We start from the raw sequence: 20,493 nt of genomic DNA, 5'->3' as shown, positions 1-20,493 counted from the left end.
GGAGAGAGAAGAGAGAGAGGAGGAGAGAGAGAGATAGTAGAGAGAGATAGTAGAGAGAGATAGTAGAGAGAGAGATAGTAGAGAGAGATAGTAGAGAGAGATAGTAGAGAGAGAGATAGTAGAGAGAGAGGGCGAGAAGGAGAGAGAGTAGAGAGAGAGAGAGAGAGTGAGAGTGATAGTAGAGGTAGTAGAGAGAGAGGAGAGATGATGAGGGCAGCGAGAGAGTGATAGGAGAGCGAGAGAGATAGGAGGAGAGAGAGAGAAGAGAGAGATGAGAGAGAGAGAGAGAAGGAGATTAGTAGCGAGAGAGAGATAGTCGAGAAGAGAGAGAAGAAGAGAGATAGTGAGAGAGGAGAGTGAGAATGATGTAGTAGGGAGAGAGAGAGAGAGATAGTTCGTAGAGAGAGCGAGAGAGAGATAGTTAGAGAGGAGAGGAGAGAGTAGTAGTAGAGAGAGAGAGAGGTAGTAGAGGAATGGAGATGAGCTAGGAGGAGAGGAGAGATAGTTAGAGAGAGAGAGGATAAGTAGTAAGAGAGGAGAGAGATAGGAGATAGGAGGGGGAAGAGGCTAGTAGAGAGAGAGAGATATAGTAGAGAGAGAGAGAGAGAGAGAGAGAGAAGGACCTGGGCCCTGACAGTAATCTCAATAAGACAAAATAATGGTGTTCCAAAAAAGGTCCAGTTGCCAGGACTACAAATACATATTCCATCGAGTTACCGTTGCCCTAGAGCACACAAAAAAATGTACATACCTCGGCCTAAACATCAGCGCCACAGGTAACTTCCACAAAGCAGTGAACGATCTCAGAGACAAGGCAAGAAGGGCCTTCTATGCCATCAAAAGGAACATACAATTTGACATACCAATTAGGATCTGGCAAAAAATACTTGAATCAGTTATAGAATCTATTGCCCTTTATGGTTGTGAGGTCTGGGGTCCGTTCACCAACCAAGAATTCACAAAATGGGAAAAACAAAAAAATTGAAACTCTACATGAAAAATTGTGCTAAAATAACACAAAATAATGCATGCAGAGTAGAATTGGGACGATACTCGCTAATTATCAAAATCCAGAAAAGAGCCGTTAAATTCTACAACCACCTAAAAGGAAGCGAATCCCAAACCTTCCATAACAAAGCCATCACTTACAGAGAGATGAACCTGGAGAAGAGTCCCCTAAGCAAGCTGGTCCTGGGGCTCTGTTCACAAACACAAACAGACGCCACAGAGCCCCAGGACAGCAAGCAAATTAGACCCAACAAAATTATGAGAAAACAAAAATATAATTATTTGACACTTTGGAAAGAATTAACAAAAAAACAGAGCAAACTAGAATGCTATTTGGCCCTAAACAGAGAGTACACAGTGGCAGAATACCTGACCACTGTGACTGACCCAAACTTAAGGAAAGCTTTGACTATGTACAGACTCAGTGAGAATTGCTATTAAGGGAGGCCGCCGTAGGCAGACCTGGCTCTCAAGAGAAGACAGGCTATGTGCACACTGTGCACAAAATGAGGTGGAAACTGAGATGCATTTCCTAACCTCCTGCCCAATAGGGAAATAGGGGATACCTAGTCAGTTGTACAACTGAATGCCTTCAACTGAAATGTGTCTTCCGCATTTAACCCAACCCCTCTGAATCAGAAAGGTGCGGGGGGCTGCCTTAATCGACATCCATGTCTTCGGCGCCCGGGGAACAGTGGGTTAACTGCCTTGCTCAGGCAGAACGACAGATTTTTACCTTGTCAGCTCGGGGATTCGATCCAGCAACCTTTCGGTTACTGGCCCAACATTCTAACCACTAAATGTATGACCATATTAGAGACACATATTTCCCTCAGATTACTTGGACCCACAAAGAATTCAAAATCAAATCCAATAATGATAAACTCTCATATCTACTGGGTGAAATACCACAGTGTGCCATCACCGCAGCAAGATTTGTGACATGTTGCCACAAGAAAAGGGCAACCAGTGAAGAACAAACATCATCGTAAAAACAACCCATATTTATGTTGATATATTTTGCCTTTTGTACTTGAACATCGTTACAACACTGTATATAGACATAATATGACATTTGAAATGTCTTTTCTTATTTTGGAACTTTTGAGTGTAATGTTTACTGGCAGAGGGAGGGGAGTGGGGAAATTACTAGGCATATAATCTATGGTTTGAAGGAAATCTGTGGTAGGGCCACACTACATAAGGACTGGTTGTAAAGATGGAGACATATGAAATCTGTGGTAGGGCCACACTACATAAGGACTGGTTGTAAAGATGGAGACATATGAAATCTGGGGTAGGGCCACACTACATAAGGACTGGTTGTAAAGATGGAGACATATGAAATCTGTGGTAGGGCCACACTACATAAGGACTGATTGTAAAGATGGAGACATATGAAATCTGTGGTAGGGCCAGACTACATAAGGACTGGTTGTAAAGATGGAGACATATTAAATCTGTGGTAGGGCCAGACTACATAAGGACTGATTGTAAAGATGGAGACATATGAAATCTGTGGTAGGGCCACACTACATAAGGACTGGTTGTAAAGATGGAGACATATGAAATCTGTGGTTGGGCCACACTACATAAGGACTGGTTGTAAAGATGGAGACATATGAAATCTGTGGTAGGGCCACACTACATAAGGACTGGTTGTAAAGATGGAGACATATGAATTCTGTCGTAGGGCTACACTACATAAGGACTGGTTGTAAAGATGGAGACATATCAAGTACTAAATGTAATTGAATTCCGCGCGTGTGTGGATGTGTGCGTGTGTGTGGGAGTGAGTGGTTGTGTGTGTGTGTGTGTGTGTGTGTGTGTGTGTGTGTGTGTGTGTGCGTGGGTGCGTGTATGGGTGCGTGTGCGTGTGTGTATGGGACCATGTGTGGGTGGGTGTGTGTGGGTGTGTGCGCATGGGTGTGCGTGCCGGTTCGTGTGTGTTTGTATGTGTGTGTGTGTGTATGTATGTATGTGTGTGTGTGTATGTATGCATGTGTGTGATTGGGTGTTTATTCTATTAGAGTGTGAACTCACCTTGATAGGCCCCGTGCTGAAGCAGATCTTCCGGCTAGGTGGAGGGTCCGTCTCTTCAGGCAGCCCAGGTTTCTCATGACAGCTGGACTCGGGCTCGTATGGCTCATCTTCATCCTCCTCCTCTTCCTGCTGGCTCCCTCCAAAGTCCTCCCCCACTGCGCTGTATGTTCTGATATCCACCTGTTCTCCCCCTGACTGATCCTTTACAGTCCTCTCTTCCCCCTCCTCTGCTGTACCCCCCTGGCCCATCTCTCCATCTCCACCCTGCCTCCCCCTCTCACTGCTTGTGCCCTTGGGAGAGGTCTCCCTTACCTGGGCCTCTCTCTCTGTACTGTTCTCTCCATTCTCCAGAGAGAAGTGGTGGATGTCAGATTTAACTATGGTGCTGCTGGGCTCCAGGTCACCAGAACGATCCTCAGACTGGCCCTCAATTTTGGCCTGGGACCCAGAGTCTGGCCCAGTCTTATCCCGGCCCTCTCTGGGCTCAGGGAGTGTGGGGCCACTGTGCCCTCCATTCTTCCCTCCGCTTTGGCCATCGGAGGTGGAGGAGGATGAGGCCCTGAGGCTTCTGGGAGGTCCATCCTGGTCCCTCTGGCTGCGGCCCCAACCCCCTTCCTCCTCCTGGCTGGTTGTTGGGAGGGCAGAAGCACGGTTCGCCCTCTTAGATATGATTTTGGAGTTGAGCTGCACCCCCACCTTGGTGCTGACCCCCCGGGAGGGCAGCGGCAGTGTGGAGGACAGGCGATGCAGGTTGTTGCGGAGCTCTGAGGCCCGTTCGAAGACAGCGCTGAGCTGGGAGACGGTGGGGGACACGGCCTCGGTGGTGTCCAGGCTGTCCAGGGACTCTGTGCTGCCATTGAACCGCGCCACCACGTCCAGCCTGCCATCCTGGATGCCCAGGCCCGAGGTCTGCTCTGTCTTCAGCAGGACCCGGTTGGTGGCAGCAGCCTGCTTCTCCTGCTCCAGCTGCTGGGCCGCCTTCTGTTGTTCGAAAATCTTCCGTGTCTCCTGCAACTTGGAGTAGCTGGGTGATGAAGCTTGGAGAGCCTGCCCATTCTCCGCTTTGGCATTAGGGTCGAACCGGTTAACCTGCTCTGAGACAGTGGAACCCAGCTTCAGCAAGGCGCTGTGGTCCACATTCTCATTCAGGCTACCGGCTCTGGGGAGGGAGAGACGCACCCTCTCAGTAGTCTTCTCTGGGTCCTCCCCTCCCTCCCTGCAGGGAGATGTGCTCCCTGGGCCTTGCATCTGCTGGAACATGTTCTTGATACGGTGCACATTGGAGCCATAACTCCTGCGGCCGCGGGGCCCTTCCTGCATATGATCGCCTTTCGCAGCATTGTCCTTGGCAGGCCTCAGCGCCTGCATCCCCGCCTCGTATGCGTTCCGGTGCGGGGATGGGCTCCTCAGCGTCGAACCGGAGCCGGTGCTTTTAGAAGATGAGGAATCGGTCTTCATCATGATCAGTCAAGCATCACAACCGCTGCTCAGCAACGACATCTTTCCCTTTCCTTTCCTCGGTTGTCAGCACAAATTGGTCCGTTCTCACCGACAGTCAATTATGTTGGGGAGTCGGTGAACCTATGTGCCGTGCCGACTAGAACTGAATAGCAGAAGAGAATTTAAAAAACGACGGTATTGTTTTAGGCTGCGTGCATCCAGTGTTTTCCTATGGAAATTGAAAACGATTAATTAGTCATTAAAACGCCAACCTGACCAAAAACCCGGATAAAATGCGCTGGTTACAAAAACATCACTGCAGAAAACTGGAACAGTAACCTAATGAACGCTGGATTTGCCACTGACGAAAGATTTATTCCGTTTAATCCCTTTTCACCAGCAGCAGCATCATTTTGATCTCTTGATTTTCTGAGCTGCTGATTAATGCCACTGTGTCCTCTTCGCTCGCGTAAAACGGTCCGTGCTATCCGGGTTCCTTGGGACGTCCCAACTCTGGAATTACCTCGTTGAAGTTTACATTTGAAATGGTTAGGGTTAGGTAAGTGTTATGGTTAAATTAGGGTTTAGGGAATGGACGTCTCAAGGATCCCGTATAGCATTTACCAACGTTAACGCTGCTGAGGATCGGGGTCATAGCGCCGGTCGTTTTCACTGGTCCTCTACGTTTTAATTCCTACACCTGGAATATAAACCTAGTGATAATCAATATATTTGTGAGGCCTACTTCATACACACGTTTTATATCATTAAAATTATGATATCAAATAGACGAGCCAAATAAACATAAATCTACTTGATTCTAAAAAATTAGGGCACTTTAGGACTCTGAGGAAATCAAAACCCGAGTGCGTCAGGTTACTGTGTCCGTTTAAGATCGTCGCATCCTGCTTCCACTACCTGTCTGGCCTACAAGTTTGATAATACAATGTTTTAGCAGTGAGAGACATTGTGACATTCTTGTGAGGGCGTAGGGTAGACTATTTCCTCAGCTTCACCATAAAACCCTACCATGTTGGTTTGTAGGCTATTTCGCCTAGTCTGGTTCTGCATCTCATGCGCTCCATACCGTGTCCGTCCAATGCGTTTTCCATAGCTACGAATAAAGACTGTAAATTAGCTATATCTCACAATATGTAGGCAGATAAGGTTTAACATAACGATCAGAAAAAAATATAACATATAATATAAAATCCCAGTGATGGGGCAGACATTTTGATCAATAGAGACCTTTAGAAAATATGCACTTTTTCTCTAACACTAAACATACAAATATGTATTTTACAGTTATAAGGAAGGTGAAATCTTACAGTTAGTCGTTTTATAAATTGATTATACTATATTTACAAAAAATAGAAGTAATTTCAAGCCTCATTCATGCCGTTTAGTTGAATAGGAAATACATCATCATGAGTACTTGAGTTTGGGTCCTAAAAAAGGACTACACCTCCACTTGTTTACAACTGTTTTTTACAAGAAAGGTGAGATTTGAACCTTTCTTGGAGTATGCTTTGGTTGTGTTTCAGATTATTTTCTTCCCAATAGATAATGAAATGGTAAATAATGTATTGTGACATTTTGAAGTGACTTTTTTTGTAAGTAGTAATATATGTTTCTAAACACTAATACATTCATGTGGATGCTACCATGATTACGGATAGTCCTGAATGAATCGGGAATAAGGATGAGTGAGAAAGTTAGTCACAAATATCATACCCCTGCAAAAATGCTAACCTCCCCTGTTATTGTAATGTTTAGATGTAATCACAGCTCAAAACAAGATGGCAGACTGGACAGGCTGATTTATTTTAACAGTCAAGTTTAGTCAATGACAACAAGCTGATTTTTATTTACATTGATCACTTATCCTATATATATATCAAATGATCATTTGTGTTTTACAATAGATATTTTAGAGAACTTACCAGTGATGAAATAGTTTTATAGTAAGAACAATATTGTGCTGCCAGTATATATGCTGATGTCAGATGGCAGTATTTATGTCAAGTGTATTGTATGCCATGAGGCTGAGTAGTGGTGTGGACACGGTGTTTAAGTGCCAATCAGTTCACTGCCCGAGTTCCATGTTATTTGTAACCTCATGTAAATGTAGCCTATCAAATAGTGATATCCTTTGGTGCTTGTGTTCCTATCTACTTGTACACAGTGTGTGTGGCCAGTGTGCTGGTGGTCAAGGCAGATATCAAGGATTATGCCCATGTGGGAACTATTTGTGTTCCAGTTGTAGAGAGAGACAGTCCAGAATGAATTTGAACCCTTCCTGAAACACTATGGTAAGGTGGAGATTAAGTCACCTCTTTAAAAACAGCAGAACCTGAAGTTTGTGATTAGACCTTTAATGATTGACCAATAGCAACAACGTAATACATTCCCAATGAACTGATAAATGTTGATTTTAATTTCTTCACATTATTTAATTTAAAGCTTCATTACATGTACAGGTGTGTCACAACTGACATTCATGCAGTGATCATCACTTACATAACATTTACATTTGAATCATTTAGAAGACACTCGTATCTAGAACGACTTACAGCAAATTGGTAGGTGTCTAAACTCTCTCACTCTCCCATTCTGAAAAGTAGGGTGGGTCTACAATAATCCCATGCTATTTATGTGCAACATGCAGTCCTTCCCAGCTGGCTTCGTTTTAACCAGAGGCACCCCATGATAACGGCTTCCTCTACGGCACCCCGCTGACCCAGGGAGAGAGTATGATAGAAGTACAGAGTACAGACTCATCAACTAGGGGCCCCATATAGCACCCTATTCCCTACATAGTGCACTACTTTTGACCGTAGCCAGGCTGAGGAATAGGGTGCCATTTGGGACACAGACACTGTGTCATGAGGATCTAGTTTAAAACACAGTTGAAATATGATTCTGCACTAAAACATGTGAAACATATTTGAAGCATGAATTGCATAAAGGATATTTCTGGGCACAGTATGGAACCTGTAACTGTGTAAGGATAACGGTAAAACATCTCTCCATTTCAGATCACAGTGACTAACAAACAGAGCTATGACACATTCAGAGGCAGACTGTTCATAATGATTGGCCCTCCAGGTATTTGTATTTATTATGGATCCCCATTAGTTCCTGCCAGGGCAGCAGCTACTCTTCCAGCAGATACTCTTCCTGGGGTGAAGGCAGTTATACAATGAAGGCAGTTATACAATTTTAAAAACATTACAATATATTCATAACAGATTTCACAACACACTAAGTGTGTGCCCTCAGACCCCTACTCCAGTACCACATAGCTACATCCCAAAATCCATGTGTACGTGTGTGTATAGTGCGTATGTTATCGTGTGTGTATGCGCCTATGTTTGTGTTGCTTCACAGCCCCCGCTGTTCCATAAGGTGTATTTTTATGTTTTTTAAAATCTGATTCTACTGCTTGCATTAGTTACTTGATGTGGAATAGAGTTCCATGTAGTCATACTGTGTGCCTCCCATATTCTGTTCTGGACATGGGGTGTGTGAAGAGACCTCTGCTGGTATGTCTTGTGGGGTATGCATGGGTGTCTGAGCTGTGTGCTAGTCGTTTAAACAGACAGCTAGGTGTTTCAACTTATTTCCCTCATTAAAATGCAAATCAATTTAGAACATTTTTGACATGCATTTTTCTGGATTTTTTGTTGTTGTTATTCTGTCTCTCACTGTTCAAATAAACCAACCATTAAAATTATAGACTGATAATTTCTTTGTCAGTGGGCAAACCTACAAAATCAGCAGGGGATCAAATACTTTTTTCCCTCACTGTATGTGCACACTGCCACCAAAATGAGGTGGAAACTGAGCTGCACTTCCTAATCTCATGGCCAATGTATGACCATATTAGAGACACATATTTCCCTCAGATTACACAGATCCAAAGAATTAGAAAACAAACCCAATTTTGAAAAACTCCCATATCTACTGGGTGAAATACCATAGTGTGCCATCACAGCAGCAAAATGTGTGACCTGTTGCCACAAGAAAAAGGGCAAACAGTGAAGAACAAACTACATTGTAAATACAACCCATATTTCTGTTTATTTATTTCCCCTATTTGCACATCGTTACAAAACTGTATATAGACATAATGACATGTTAAGATGTGTTTCCCATGCCAATAAAGCCATTCAATTGGAGAGAGAGAGAGCGAGAGAGAGAAAGCCAAAGTGAGAAAGAGAAAGGAGAGGAAGACGGGAAGAGAGAGCACAATATTCCACTTGGATTATGATATTTGGTCTATACCACCACCTAGTGGATCAACTTCAAAGTGTACCAGTAAATTCCAAGTCAGGTATACAGTGCATTCAGACCCCTTGACTTTTTTCACATTTTGCTACGTTAATCCTTATTCTAAAATGGATGAAATATATTTTCCCTCGTCAATCTACACACAATACCCCATTATAACAAAGTAAAAACTTGCACATTTATTTAAAATAAATACAACTGAAAATCACAATGACATAATTATTCAGACCCTTTTCTCAGTACTTTATTGAAGCACCGTTGGCAGCAATTACAGCCTCGAGTCTTCTTGGGTATGACGCTACAAGCTTGGCTCACCTGTATTTCAGGAGTTTCTCCCATTCTTCTCTGCAGATCCTCTCAAGCTCTGTCACGTTGGATGAGGAGGGTTGCTACACAGCTATTTTCAGGTCTCTCCAGAGATATTCGATTGGGTTCAAGTCCAGACTCTGGCTGGGCCACTCAAGGACATTCAAAGACTTGTCCCGAAGCCACTCGGGTCGTTGTCCTGTTGGAAGGTGAACCTTTGCCCAGTCTATGGTCCTGAGCGCTCTTGAGCAGGTTTTCATCAAGGATCTCGCTGTACTTTTTGCCGTTCATCTTTCCCTAAACCCTGACTAGTCTCCCAGTTCCTGCCGCTGAAAAACACCCCCAAAGCATGATGCTGCCACCACCATGCTTCAACATAGGGATGGTGCCAGGTTTCCTCCAGACGTGAAGCTTGCCATTCAGTGACGCTTGCCAAAGAGTTCAATCTTGGTTTCATCAGACCAGAGAATATTGTTTCTCATGGTCTGAGAGTCTTTAGATGCCTTTTGGAAAACTCCAAACTGGCTGTCCTGTGCCTTTTACTGAGGAGTGGCTTCCGTCTGGCCACTACCATAACGGCCTGATTGGTGGAGTGCTGCAGAGATGGTTGTCCTTCTGGAAGGTTCTCCCATCTCCACAGAGGAACTCTGGAGCTCTGTCAGAGTGACCATCGGGTTCTTTGTCATCTCCCTGACAAAGGCCCTTCTTCCCTGATTCCTTAGTTTGGCTGAGCGGCCAGCTCTAGGATGAGTCTCGGTGGTTCCAAATTTCTTCCATTTAAGAATGATGGAGGCCACTGTGTCCTTGGGGACCTTCAATGCTGCAGAAATATATTGGTACCCTTCCCCAAATCTGTGCCAATCCTGTCTTTGAGCTCTACGGACAATTCCTTCAACCTCATGGCTTGGTTTTTGCTCTGACATGCTTTGTCAACTGGGGGACCTTATATAGACAGGTGTGTGCTTTCCAAATTATTTCCAATCAATTGAATTTACCACAGGTGGACTCCAATCAAGTTGTAGAAACATCTCAAGAATGATCAATGGAAACCAGGTGCACCTGAGCTCAATTTCGAGTCTCATAGCAAATGGTTTGAATACTTATGTAAATAAGGTGTTTCTGTTTTTCATTTTATTATACATTTTCAAACATTTGTAAAAAACTGTTTTCGCTTTGCATTTATAGGGTATTGTGTGTAGAATGATGAGGAAAACATTTAATTTAATCAATTTTAGAATAAGGCTGTTAGGCTTCACTATTCTCTCTCACACGGTCACACACAGTATCTGCGCATGTGAATGCATTCGCTTCAGCGTGGTAGCCAGGGCACCAAAACAGCTGAGAGGTTGATCCTTGCGCTTCAACATTCTTATGGGGGAATTAATCGCCATTTTATGCACTTTTCTCTCTATATGTATTCTGATGCAAGGAAACGATGAATAAGGTCATGCGAACCTGCCGGTTCCAAGAGGGAAAATCATCTACTTCACTTTTTCCTATAGAAATAACACAATTCTCCATGCACTGTAATTTACAACTTGTTTAGAGCTATTGATAAGAGCTAGGTAAATGAGTAATCCGTTTGGATAAGGGAATTGTAAATATAAATGACCATTGTTTTTTAAAATCTATTTTACCTTATAATCGCTGGAGACAAATGTGAAACCAGTCATATGGCAGAAAAACTGAAGCATATAAACATATCAACGTTCCCATTGTAAAGTTGATGAAATGCTGTGCCATTGTGTATAATTTAAATTGTACAGCCCTTTAACTTGCAGTGTTGGGCACTCTCGAATGTCTTAGTTATAACCTACCCCCACGTTCTCCGTTTCCTGTTTCTATCATGTTAAATATTAGCCACTATCATTATCGACTGTCAGTAGACTTAATAACCACACATACTCAACTACCAACTACCAGTTCCCTTCAGATGGTGTAGCCTACATTATCATTCCATTTAATTACATTGTATTGTTAACCTTCATTTGCATCCTCTGTAAACACCGGCACGGCCGTGTGGTTGTTGCTGAGGATCATTAGTAACACTTGATAATAAAAATTAAAAAAGACATGTAGGCTAACTGAATGTTATAAAGCAGAGTGGAGACCAAGCCTTAACCGCTTGATCCCGACCCGACGAATGTCGTACTGCTTGGCTGTGTCATCACTCAGTCCCATGGATAGTGCAGGCAATAGACCAGGGTATAGCCTACACTATTCTCCCTTTATAATTATTTTACACTTATCTTCCAACATTATTAACATGGGTTAAACAACTGAAGGTGGCAATTTTCAGAATGAATCGTTTTTTTCTCCTTTGGTGTGTAAAGGCTCTCCAGACCTGTTTTTTAAATGATTCATAAATACTTTCCTAAACCTTTTCTCATTGCTATTAAATTCAACCATAATGGTCCATTCTTAATTTGTTTTAGCAGGGAAAGCATTTTTTAAAACCATATCATTGGTAGGCATATAGCCTACATGTAGTGGTAGAATGTTTCTTAAATAATATATTCCATGTTTTTTTCTAAATAAAACCCCTAACCGACTCCATTATTGTTTTATTGTTTTAATGGTAATCTCTATCACCAAATAGCCTGTGTAATAATTATGTAATTACCAAGTAATAACATTTGTCCAAAGATTTCTGATTAATTAGAGGAGCGCTGCCAATGACGTGTCTAGTACTTAACATACTACTATCAAAGAGAAGCAATTTAGGAACACAATAAAAAAAGAAAAGCACAATAAATAGCCTACTAATTACATGGTACCCACACAGAGGCATCATCGACTTTTATCCACTTCATCCACGTCGTCTTTAGGGAGATCTTTAGGAAGTAAAAAACAGAATAAAAACTCCGCGTGTCATCTGCGCTTCATGTTCCCCCCCAAAAATACGTAAGATCTATAAAAGGACATTGTAAATTTAGTAGAATCGCATCCACATAATCCACACGTTTCAGCATGTCTTCTTTTTGTGACTGGATTTGTGGATGTGTAGCGCCAAGCCTGGTTTGGAGGATATCCTTCTGGCATGGAACTGGCCGGAAGTCTCCTGCCTGAAACGAAAACACGTAGACCTGCAGTGGGTAGACCACAGACCCGTGTGAGGAAGACAGACAGTAGCCCTCACAGTAGCCTAGTCTAATTCAGAACTGTTCCACCGAAAACCTCCAGGGTTCAGTACAAGGCTACATTACTAATTCTAGGATCCCAACAAAACGGTGACAAGGCTCAGATGCTCCAATCAAAATGTGTGACTGCAGATGGTCATGTATATTATGGTCAACTCATATGTATTTTTGCGTAATTACTGTGTCATTGGAAATTAGGAGCACTGGACATTTAGAAAATGATTTGTTTATTTCAACCAAACCAACTAGAATGTTTGTACTATGTTTTGTGCTGCTACAATGTTGTGTTGCTGCCATGTTGTGTTGCTACCATGCTCTGTTTTTATCTGTTGCTGCCATGCTGTGTTGTTGTCTTAGGTCTCTCTTTATGTAGTGTTGTGGTGTCTCTCTTGTCGAGATGTGTGTTTTGTCCTATATTTGTATTTTATTTTTAATCCCAGCCCCCATCCCCGCAGGAGGCCTTTTGCCTCCTGGAGGCCATCATTGTAAATAAGAATGTGTTCTTAACTGACTTGCCTAGTTAAATGAAGGTTAAATAAATGTCACTTGTTATCCCAAATGCTCCTTACCAATGTGATCTATGTCCTACAAGTCCCACTCATCAGGGTTTGAGTCAGTTGTAATAACTACGTTGGTTAATGCCTCAATATTATGTTTCCCAAGAACGGGACCAACATTGGCTTCTTTGAAGTTATGTGTTTGACTATAAGCCTACAATATTAGATTTTAATGAAAGTTAAACTTTTATGTTATTTGGGAGATTATTTTATCAGTTGCCCAAAAATAAACTATAAAACATAACATTTTTATAATCAGCCACGGTCGCTGAGTTGTCTGTCGGTTTGATGTGAGCTGAATGGAGAAAACCAACGGGACATGTCAAACATTCTGTAGACCACTTCACATGCTTTATTCAGCATCCAAATAATTAAAAACATCTTGATTTATTATACATGTACAACATCAGTACAGATTCTCTTTTTTCCAAAACCATGAAAGTGTGTCTGCTTCTCAGATTTTGTAAAACTCTTCCTTTTTTAGAAACCTAAAAAGTCTTTCTTCAACAAACAAAACACAAACATCAGGAGGGTTTGAGTGGTGCTTTAGTGATGCAGTGATAGGGACAATCACAAGGGTAACATAGAGGGTGGACACAAACATCAGCTGGGGAAATGAAATACAACTAAAAACAAAACCACTTCCCTAAATCCACACCAGACACCATTGGCATGCATTATATCCACAGTAAAACATATTTCAGAACTGTTAATTAACCAACACTTGACAAAGAAAACAATTGTACTAGCCTGACAACAAGGAAGACAATGTGTTTATTTGTTAGCACCAAAGAGCCGATGGTTGTTAGCTAATTATGACAGGAAAGGATTGCTCTAACAAACAAACACCAATAACTGGACCTCATGAGTTGATATTATAGCACCTTTGACATTTGTTTTCTTTCCAATAATATTCCTGTAGTGTAAAATCAGCCCTAGGGTTTGTGAAACATTTTGGGTAACATGGAGTTCTTCTCTGAGGTAGCCATTAATGTATTCAAAATTAATGTGAATGTTCAGGTGTTTTTCTGTCATGAATTTAGAACAAGAAGACACTTCACTGTCGTTTTTAAGATTTATTTAATACCAGAAAATGGAGCATAGCATTTGTTGCTTTCATTGTCCTTCCGCAGTGGTAAAAAAACGGCAAAAAAGTCACCTGTATCTCATTGTGTTTCTCCATGGGGATTTTACACTTTATTTTACACTTCAATTATTTTCTTGTTGCCAGTGGAAACAAAGTATTCTTTTTTAAGTGTCCTTGATTGTTGTAGGTTTCGGTTGAAGTAGCAGTCCCCCAAATGTATTTTCTTCGGAATCAAAAACATGCAAACGACGTCTTCAGCAGAGTAGTTTTAAGCTCGTGGACCAGTGGCAGCCGAATTAGTTTGTAGGTAATGCATAGAAAATAGAATTAGAGATGACTGCTAGAAAAAAAAACAATTTCATGTCCATATTTCTTTTTGATTTTATACGAAGCAGACAGGGCCAACTTCGACGCCAAACTCCTGATCAGGTGCACCAACGTCCATAGGAGCGATGTCAATGATGGGCAGGCGAGATGTTTTTGATGTCTTGTAGTCGATGACTGTCTTGCCCCATGTGCCAGTATGTGACTGTGGAGAGAGACAGAGAGAGCGAGAGAGCATAGGTCAGAATCAGAAACCAGTCCTAGTAAAGATGATTGATGACATACTAACCTCTATATAACCTCTGTTTTATTTAGTTACTTCATTCACCTTTAGTTTCATAACATGGATTTCACACAATTTTAAATTCAAAATGAGGACAGTAGAAGAAGAGAATAGAGGAGAGTAGAAGAGAATAGAGGAGAGTAGAAGAAGAGAATAGAGGAGTCGAAGAAGAGAATAGAGGACAGTAGATGAAGAGAATAGAGGAGTCGAAGAAGAGAATAGAGGACAGTAGAAGAAGAGAATAGTAGAGAGTAGAAGAAGAGAATAGAGGACAGTAGAAGAAGAGAATAGTAGAGAGTAGAAGAAGAGAATAGAGGACAGTAGAAGAAGAGAATAGAGGAGAGTAGAAGAAGAGAATAGAGGACAGTAGAAGAAGAGAATAGAGGAGAGTAGAAGAAGAGAATAGAGAAGAGTAGAAGAAGAGAATAGAGGACAGTAGAAGAAGAGAATAGTGGAGAGCAGAAGAAGAGAATAGAGGAGAGCAGAAGAGAATAGAGAGAAGAAGAGAATAGAGGAGAGCAGAAGAAGAGAATAGAGGAGAGTAGAAGAAGAGAATAGAGGACAGTAGAAGAAGAGAATAGTGGAGAGCAGAAGAAGAGAATAGAGGAGAGCAGAAGAGAATAGAGAGAAGAAGAGAATAGAGGAGAGCAGAAGAAGAGAATAGAGGAGAGTAGAAGAAGAGAATAGAGGACAGTAGAAGAAGAGAATAGTGGAGAGCAGAAGAAGAGAATAGAGGAGAGCAGAAGAAGAGAATAGAGGAGAGCAGAAGAGAATAGAGAGAAGAAGAGAATAAAGGAGAGCAGAAGAAGAGAATAGAGGAGAGTAGAAGAAGAGAATAGAGGACAGTAGAAGAAGAGAATAGAGGACAGTAGAAGAAGAGAATAGAGGAGAGTAGAAGAAGAGAATAAAGGACAGTAGAAGAAGAGAATAGAGGACAGTAGAAGAAGAGAATAGAGGAGAGTAGAAGAAGAGAATAGAGGAGAGCAGAAGAGAATCGAGAGAAGAAGAGAATAGAGGAGAGCAGAAGAAGAGAATAGAGGAGAGTAGAAGAAGAGAATAGAGGACAGTAGAAGAAGAGAATAGAGGACAGTAGAAGAAGAGAATAGAGGAGAGTAGAAGAAGAGAATAAAGGACAGTAGAAGAAGAGAATAGAGGACAGTAGAAGAAGAGAATAAAGGACAGTAGAAGAAGAGAATAGAGGAGAGCAGAAGAAGAGAATAGAGGAGAGTAGAAGAGAGGTAGAAGACATTAGAAGACAGTAAAAGACAACAGTAGAAGAGAGAATAGAATAACAGACAGCAGAAGGGAGTTGAAAGATAAGAGAAAAGAGTAGAGGACAGTAAAAGTGTACAGTAGTAGTAGGTGTCTCACCGTGCAGCCGTCCTCGCTGACGGTGTATGTGAAGCGGCTGTTGCCCTCTGCTCTGATCTCGATCTCGTTGGATCCCTGGAGCAGCAGGGCCTTCTTCAGGTTGCCCGTGCCCTTGTCCATGTAGGCCACACTGTTCTTGCAGTGGTACGTGACATTCTGGGACGCCTCATTGGACATCAGGCGCATGAAGGTCAGCTGGATGTTGACGTCCTCTGGGTTGGAGCCCTCGCTACCGTACTGGAACTGGAGAGGAGAGGGAGAGGAGGAGGGGGGGTTAGTATCATGAAGGCAGATTTGTAGTGAAGGCAGGTCACTAAAACTTGAGTCCAAGTCAAGACCCATGTCCCCACTTATCCAAGTTTGAGTGTAAGTCTGAGTCGTTTCTGCCAGAGCTCTGATTGTAGTCCTTGCCACATGGTTACGCTGAATGGTCCTTACCTGGAAGCCGTTGTCCATAGACTCTGAGAACCAGATGTGCTTCTTCTCCCTGATGTTCTTGCTGGTATACCAGTTCTTCATGGGGACGGAGTCCTGGGATGGGTAGACGCAGGTCTCTCCAGTCTCCATGTTGCAGAAGACCTGGACAGCATCCAGAGGAGAGCCCTGGTTGGGGTCCACCCAGTACTGGCCTGTGGGTTTAAGAGAGAACAGAATATAAGCCATCAAGGTGCTTCAGGTGACCATAGAGGTCCAATAAAGTAGAAGTTATTATATTGATAGAGTTATTAATGTAGGCTGCTAGCTCTTTGATGTTTCCTTTATAAATATTGAATCAAATAAATAATTCAATAATTCATTCAACCAATCAATCAATCAATCAACCAACCAATCAATCAATCAACCAACCTTCCAACCAACCAAACAATCACTGATCACAGCATGCCTATATATATATAACCACTGTTTGTCTGGGGCGTGCGCTGGACTGAGCCTGGAACTTACCGCTCTTCCACTCAGGGTGGCACATCCTGATGTCACGGCACATGCGGGCGGGGTTCTTCTGAGTTCCCTCAGGACTGCGGATGTTCTCCACCTTCTGGCTGAGGCTCTTCAGGGTGGTGTCCACCTCCATGTCACGGTCGTTCATCATGTCAGGCTCGTCAGCGCGGTAGTGGTATCCTCCTCCTCCTCGCATGGGGTCAGGTCCCTTCTCCTGGTTGTAGATCGGTGCAACATGGAAGCCGCCACCAGCGGGACCTGGGGGTCCGGGCAGACCAGGAGAACCAGGAGCACCCTGGATAGGGAAGAAGAAGATAGAAATGGGTCAAATCTGGCATCAAAGGCTTGTGCTATGTGTGTGAGGATCTGTGTGTGTGCTTGTGCGTCTGCACGGTAAATGTGAAGGTCAGTGTGAGACTTACAGCAGGTCCCATCTCTCCGTTGCGACCACGGGGTCCGGGGGGTCCGATGGGTCCAGGCAGACCGTTCATGCCATCTTTACCAGTGGAGCCAGAAGAACCATGGGGTCCCTGTAGGACACAGAACAACAACTCCATTAGAAGTCATATACCTTTAACAGGAAAAGTCACAGCGCTCACCCATTATTTAACAATTAACAACTTGACCTCTCATCCTTCATCAATGGCCTTCATCAGAAGTCCTATTCCTTCCATTCCAGCGACAAAGTCACTAATAAATGACTAGATAGGATATCCCTGCGCAATCTGATGTGTGGAATCTTCTTGTTAAGGTTAAGAACACAACATCACATACAGAATCATTCTATGAACAATGTTATCCAACTGAAGACTGTTGTGGAGTGCAGGGCCAATGTTATCCAACTGAAGACTGTTGTGGAGTCCAGGGCCAATGTTATCCAACTGAAGACTGTTGTGGAGTGCAGGGCCAATGTTATCCAACTGAAGAGTGTTGTGGAGTGCAGGGCCAATATTATCCAACTGAAGACTGTTGTGGAGTGCAGGGCCAATGTTATCCAACTGAAGACTGTTGTGGAGTCCAGGGCCAATGTTATCCAACTGAAGACTGTTGTGGAGTGCAGGGCCAATGTTGTCCAACAGAAGAATGTTGTGGAGTGCAGGGCCAATATTATCCAACTGAAGACTGTTGTGGAGTCCAGGGCCAATGTTATCCAACTGAAAACTGTTGTGGAGTGCAGGGCCAATGTTATCCAACTGAAGAGTGTTGTGGAGTGCAGGGACAATGTTATCCAACTGAAGACTGTTGTGGAGTGCAGGGCCAATGTTGTCCGACGGAAGAGTGTTGTGGAGTGCAGGGCCAATGTTATCCAACTGAAGACTGTTGTGGAGTGCAGGGCCAATGTTGTCCAACAGAAGAATGTTGTGGAGTGCAGGGCCAATGTTGTCCAACAGAAGAGTGTTGTGGAGTGCAGGGCCAATGTTGTCCGACGGAAGAGTGTTGTGGAGTGCAGGGCCAATGTTATCCAACTGAAGAGTGTTGTGGAGAGCAGGGCCAATGTTGTCCAACGGAAGAGTGTTGTGGAGTGCAGGGCCAATGTTGTCCAACGGAAGAGTGTTGTGGAGGGCAGGGCCAATGTTATCCAATGGAAGAGTGTTGTGGAGGGCAGGGCCAATGTTGTCCAACGGAAGAGTGTTGTGGAGTGCAGGGCCAATGTTGTCCAATGGAAGAGTGTTGTGGAGGGCAGGGCCAATGTGTAACTTATATTACATTATCAACCATGTTCTATTGATGAACTGGGAGTCAGAGTCATACTCACTCGGGGTCCAGAAGGTCCGTTAAGTCCAGCAGGCCCAGACTCTCCAGGGGATCCCTGGAACCAGATACATCACATTAATCACACATTATATCACATTAATCACACATTATATCACATTAATCACACATTATATCACATTAATCACACATTATATCACATTAATCACACATTATATCACATTAATCACACATTATATATGTTAAAGCAAAGAGAACAACAGATCTTCAACCCAGACACAATGTGCATGCTTCCTTAATGCCACAAATCAATAAAAACAACTTTTAAAAGGGCAGTCAATTATTGTAAAGAGAAGCAGCTAACTGTAACAGCATGAGTTGTATGATATTGGAAGGCTGGTATACTCACAGCGGGTCCAGGAAGTCCGGGCATGCCGCTCAAACCTCTGTGTCCCTTGTGGCCTCTCTCTCCACCCTCTCCAGCCTCTCCCTTGTCTCCCCGAGCACCAGCAGGGCCCTACAGACACAGGTCAAAGGTCAAACATGTACTTACAATACATTAGGTTGAGGAGTATGGATGACAAAATGCTGACGGAAAACTTACAAGAGACCCACGACCACCAGCAGGACCGTTAGGGCCAGCGGGACCAGCAGGACCCTGAGAGAGAGAGAGAGAGAGAGAGAGAGAGAGAGAGACACAAAGAGAGAGAGAGAGAGAATCAAGGATAATTATGTGTGTATTCTACATTGATGGAACTCAGGGTATGTCAGGGTAACATTGATGGAACTCAGGGTATGTCAGGGTAACATTGATGAATCTCAGGGTATGTCAGGGTAACATTGATGGAACTCAGGGTATGTCAGGGTAACATTGATGTATCTCAGGGTATGTCAGGGTAACATTGATGTATCTCAGGGTATGTCAAGGTAACATTGATGAATCTTAGGGTATGTCAGGGTAACATTGTAAGCTAGTCCAACAAATGTTCAAAACGTAAAAAAAATATTCTAAGGCCTTCGGCCTGAAAGTGACAGAGATACTATAGTCGACCCCTAAATTGATGAGAAGAGGTACTTACAGACTCTCCGCGGCTACCAGTCTTGCCAGAAGCACCAGAGGGACCGGGGGCACCGGGAGGTCCGGGAGCACCAGGGGAACCAGCATGACCATTCTCACCACGGTCACCCTGCAATGAACACACACACACACACACACAGGAACAAAGAGCCATGAGGGTAACAGCACCAGTAATGGGGACAAGTGTTGGAGTTTCCTTCCTTACATTGTAAAGTGCTGGAAAAGAGCACCTGAAAGAGCTCTACATAAACCAACAGTAAGGGTTCTATTCAATAAGTCAAGCTGAAGTGTTACAGATTGCGCAATAGAAATGTATAGTAATTCCCATTTGAGCTGATATGTGCAGCATTTACCATGAATGCTAAAGCGGGAACATTGCCTTTAAATTTCCATCACGCTGTAGCGTTGAACATCATCGATGCGGAATGAATAGAGCCCTGAGTGTGTAATTTCAAGACAAATAGGCTGTTTCTATTATCCAGCAGCAATGTTGTTTACAACAACAGTGTCATGGAAGAGTAAGACATGGTTTGATAGTAGAGGCTTACCTTGGGACCAGGGGGTCCATCGCGACCGGCAACACCATCGTGACCAGTGGAACCCTCACGACCAGCCTCACCGGGTGCACCAGACAGGCCAGGGGGTCCCATGGGGCCAGGGGATCCACGCTCACCGACGGGGCCGCCAGGTCCCTGCTTACCAGGCTCCCCCTGAGAGAGGACAATGGACAGCTCAAGGGTTAAGACTCTTAAGATTTGGAAGTAGAGACAAAGAAAGCCATGAGAAAACTTAAGAATGAAGGATCTGATGGGCTTTTTGTGTGAAAAATAATGACGCTGATTTGAGTTGTGAGGTAACACTTTTGATAGAAGTTAAGAGTTAAATACATTTTTAGTCATTTGGCAGATGCT

The 20,493-nt window shown here is 43.3% G+C and overlaps 2 protein-coding genes across 2 annotated transcripts in view; both read right to left on the bottom strand.

Annotated features, from left to right (window-relative positions):
• The window catches only part of LOC115152872 (neurabin-2-like), a 35,619-nt gene extending 30,531 nt beyond the window's left edge, over nt 1-5,088 (bottom strand). The window contains exon 1 of the mRNA XM_029697761.1: nt 3,052-5,088. Within this exon, the coding sequence (XP_029553621.1) occupies nt 3,052-4,512 (1,461 nt within the window). The 5' untranslated portion in view covers nt 4,513-5,088. The remainder of the gene's footprint in view (nt 1-3,051) is intronic.
• An 8,028-nt stretch (nt 5,089-13,116) lies between these two features.
• LOC115152868 (collagen alpha-1(I) chain) overlaps nt 13,117-20,493 on the bottom strand; it is a 36,645-nt gene continuing 29,268 nt past the window's right edge. Inside the window, exons 40-49 of the mRNA XM_029697758.1 lie at nt 20,131-20,292; nt 19,584-19,691; nt 19,109-19,162; nt 18,914-19,021; nt 18,548-18,601; nt 17,214-17,321; nt 16,795-17,086; nt 16,291-16,481; nt 15,853-16,095; nt 13,117-14,403 (exon numbers count right to left, since the gene is read on the bottom strand). Of these exons, the coding sequence (XP_029553618.1) occupies nt 14,257-14,403; nt 15,853-16,095; nt 16,291-16,481; nt 16,795-17,086; nt 17,214-17,321; nt 18,548-18,601; nt 18,914-19,021; nt 19,109-19,162; nt 19,584-19,691; nt 20,131-20,292 (1,467 nt within the window). The 3' untranslated portion in view covers nt 13,117-14,256. The remainder of the gene's footprint in view (nt 14,404-15,852; nt 16,096-16,290; nt 16,482-16,794; nt 17,087-17,213; nt 17,322-18,547; nt 18,602-18,913; nt 19,022-19,108; nt 19,163-19,583; nt 19,692-20,130; nt 20,293-20,493) is intronic.

The sequence above is a fragment of the Salmo trutta genome, chromosome 18, assembly GCF_901001165.1.
Source record: "Salmo trutta chromosome 18, fSalTru1.1, whole genome shotgun sequence".
Taxonomy (NCBI): domain Eukaryota; kingdom Metazoa; phylum Chordata; class Actinopteri; order Salmoniformes; family Salmonidae; genus Salmo; species Salmo trutta.
The sequence above is the reverse complement of the archived record's forward strand: the minus strand, read 5'-3'. Positions and strand labels throughout refer to the sequence as shown.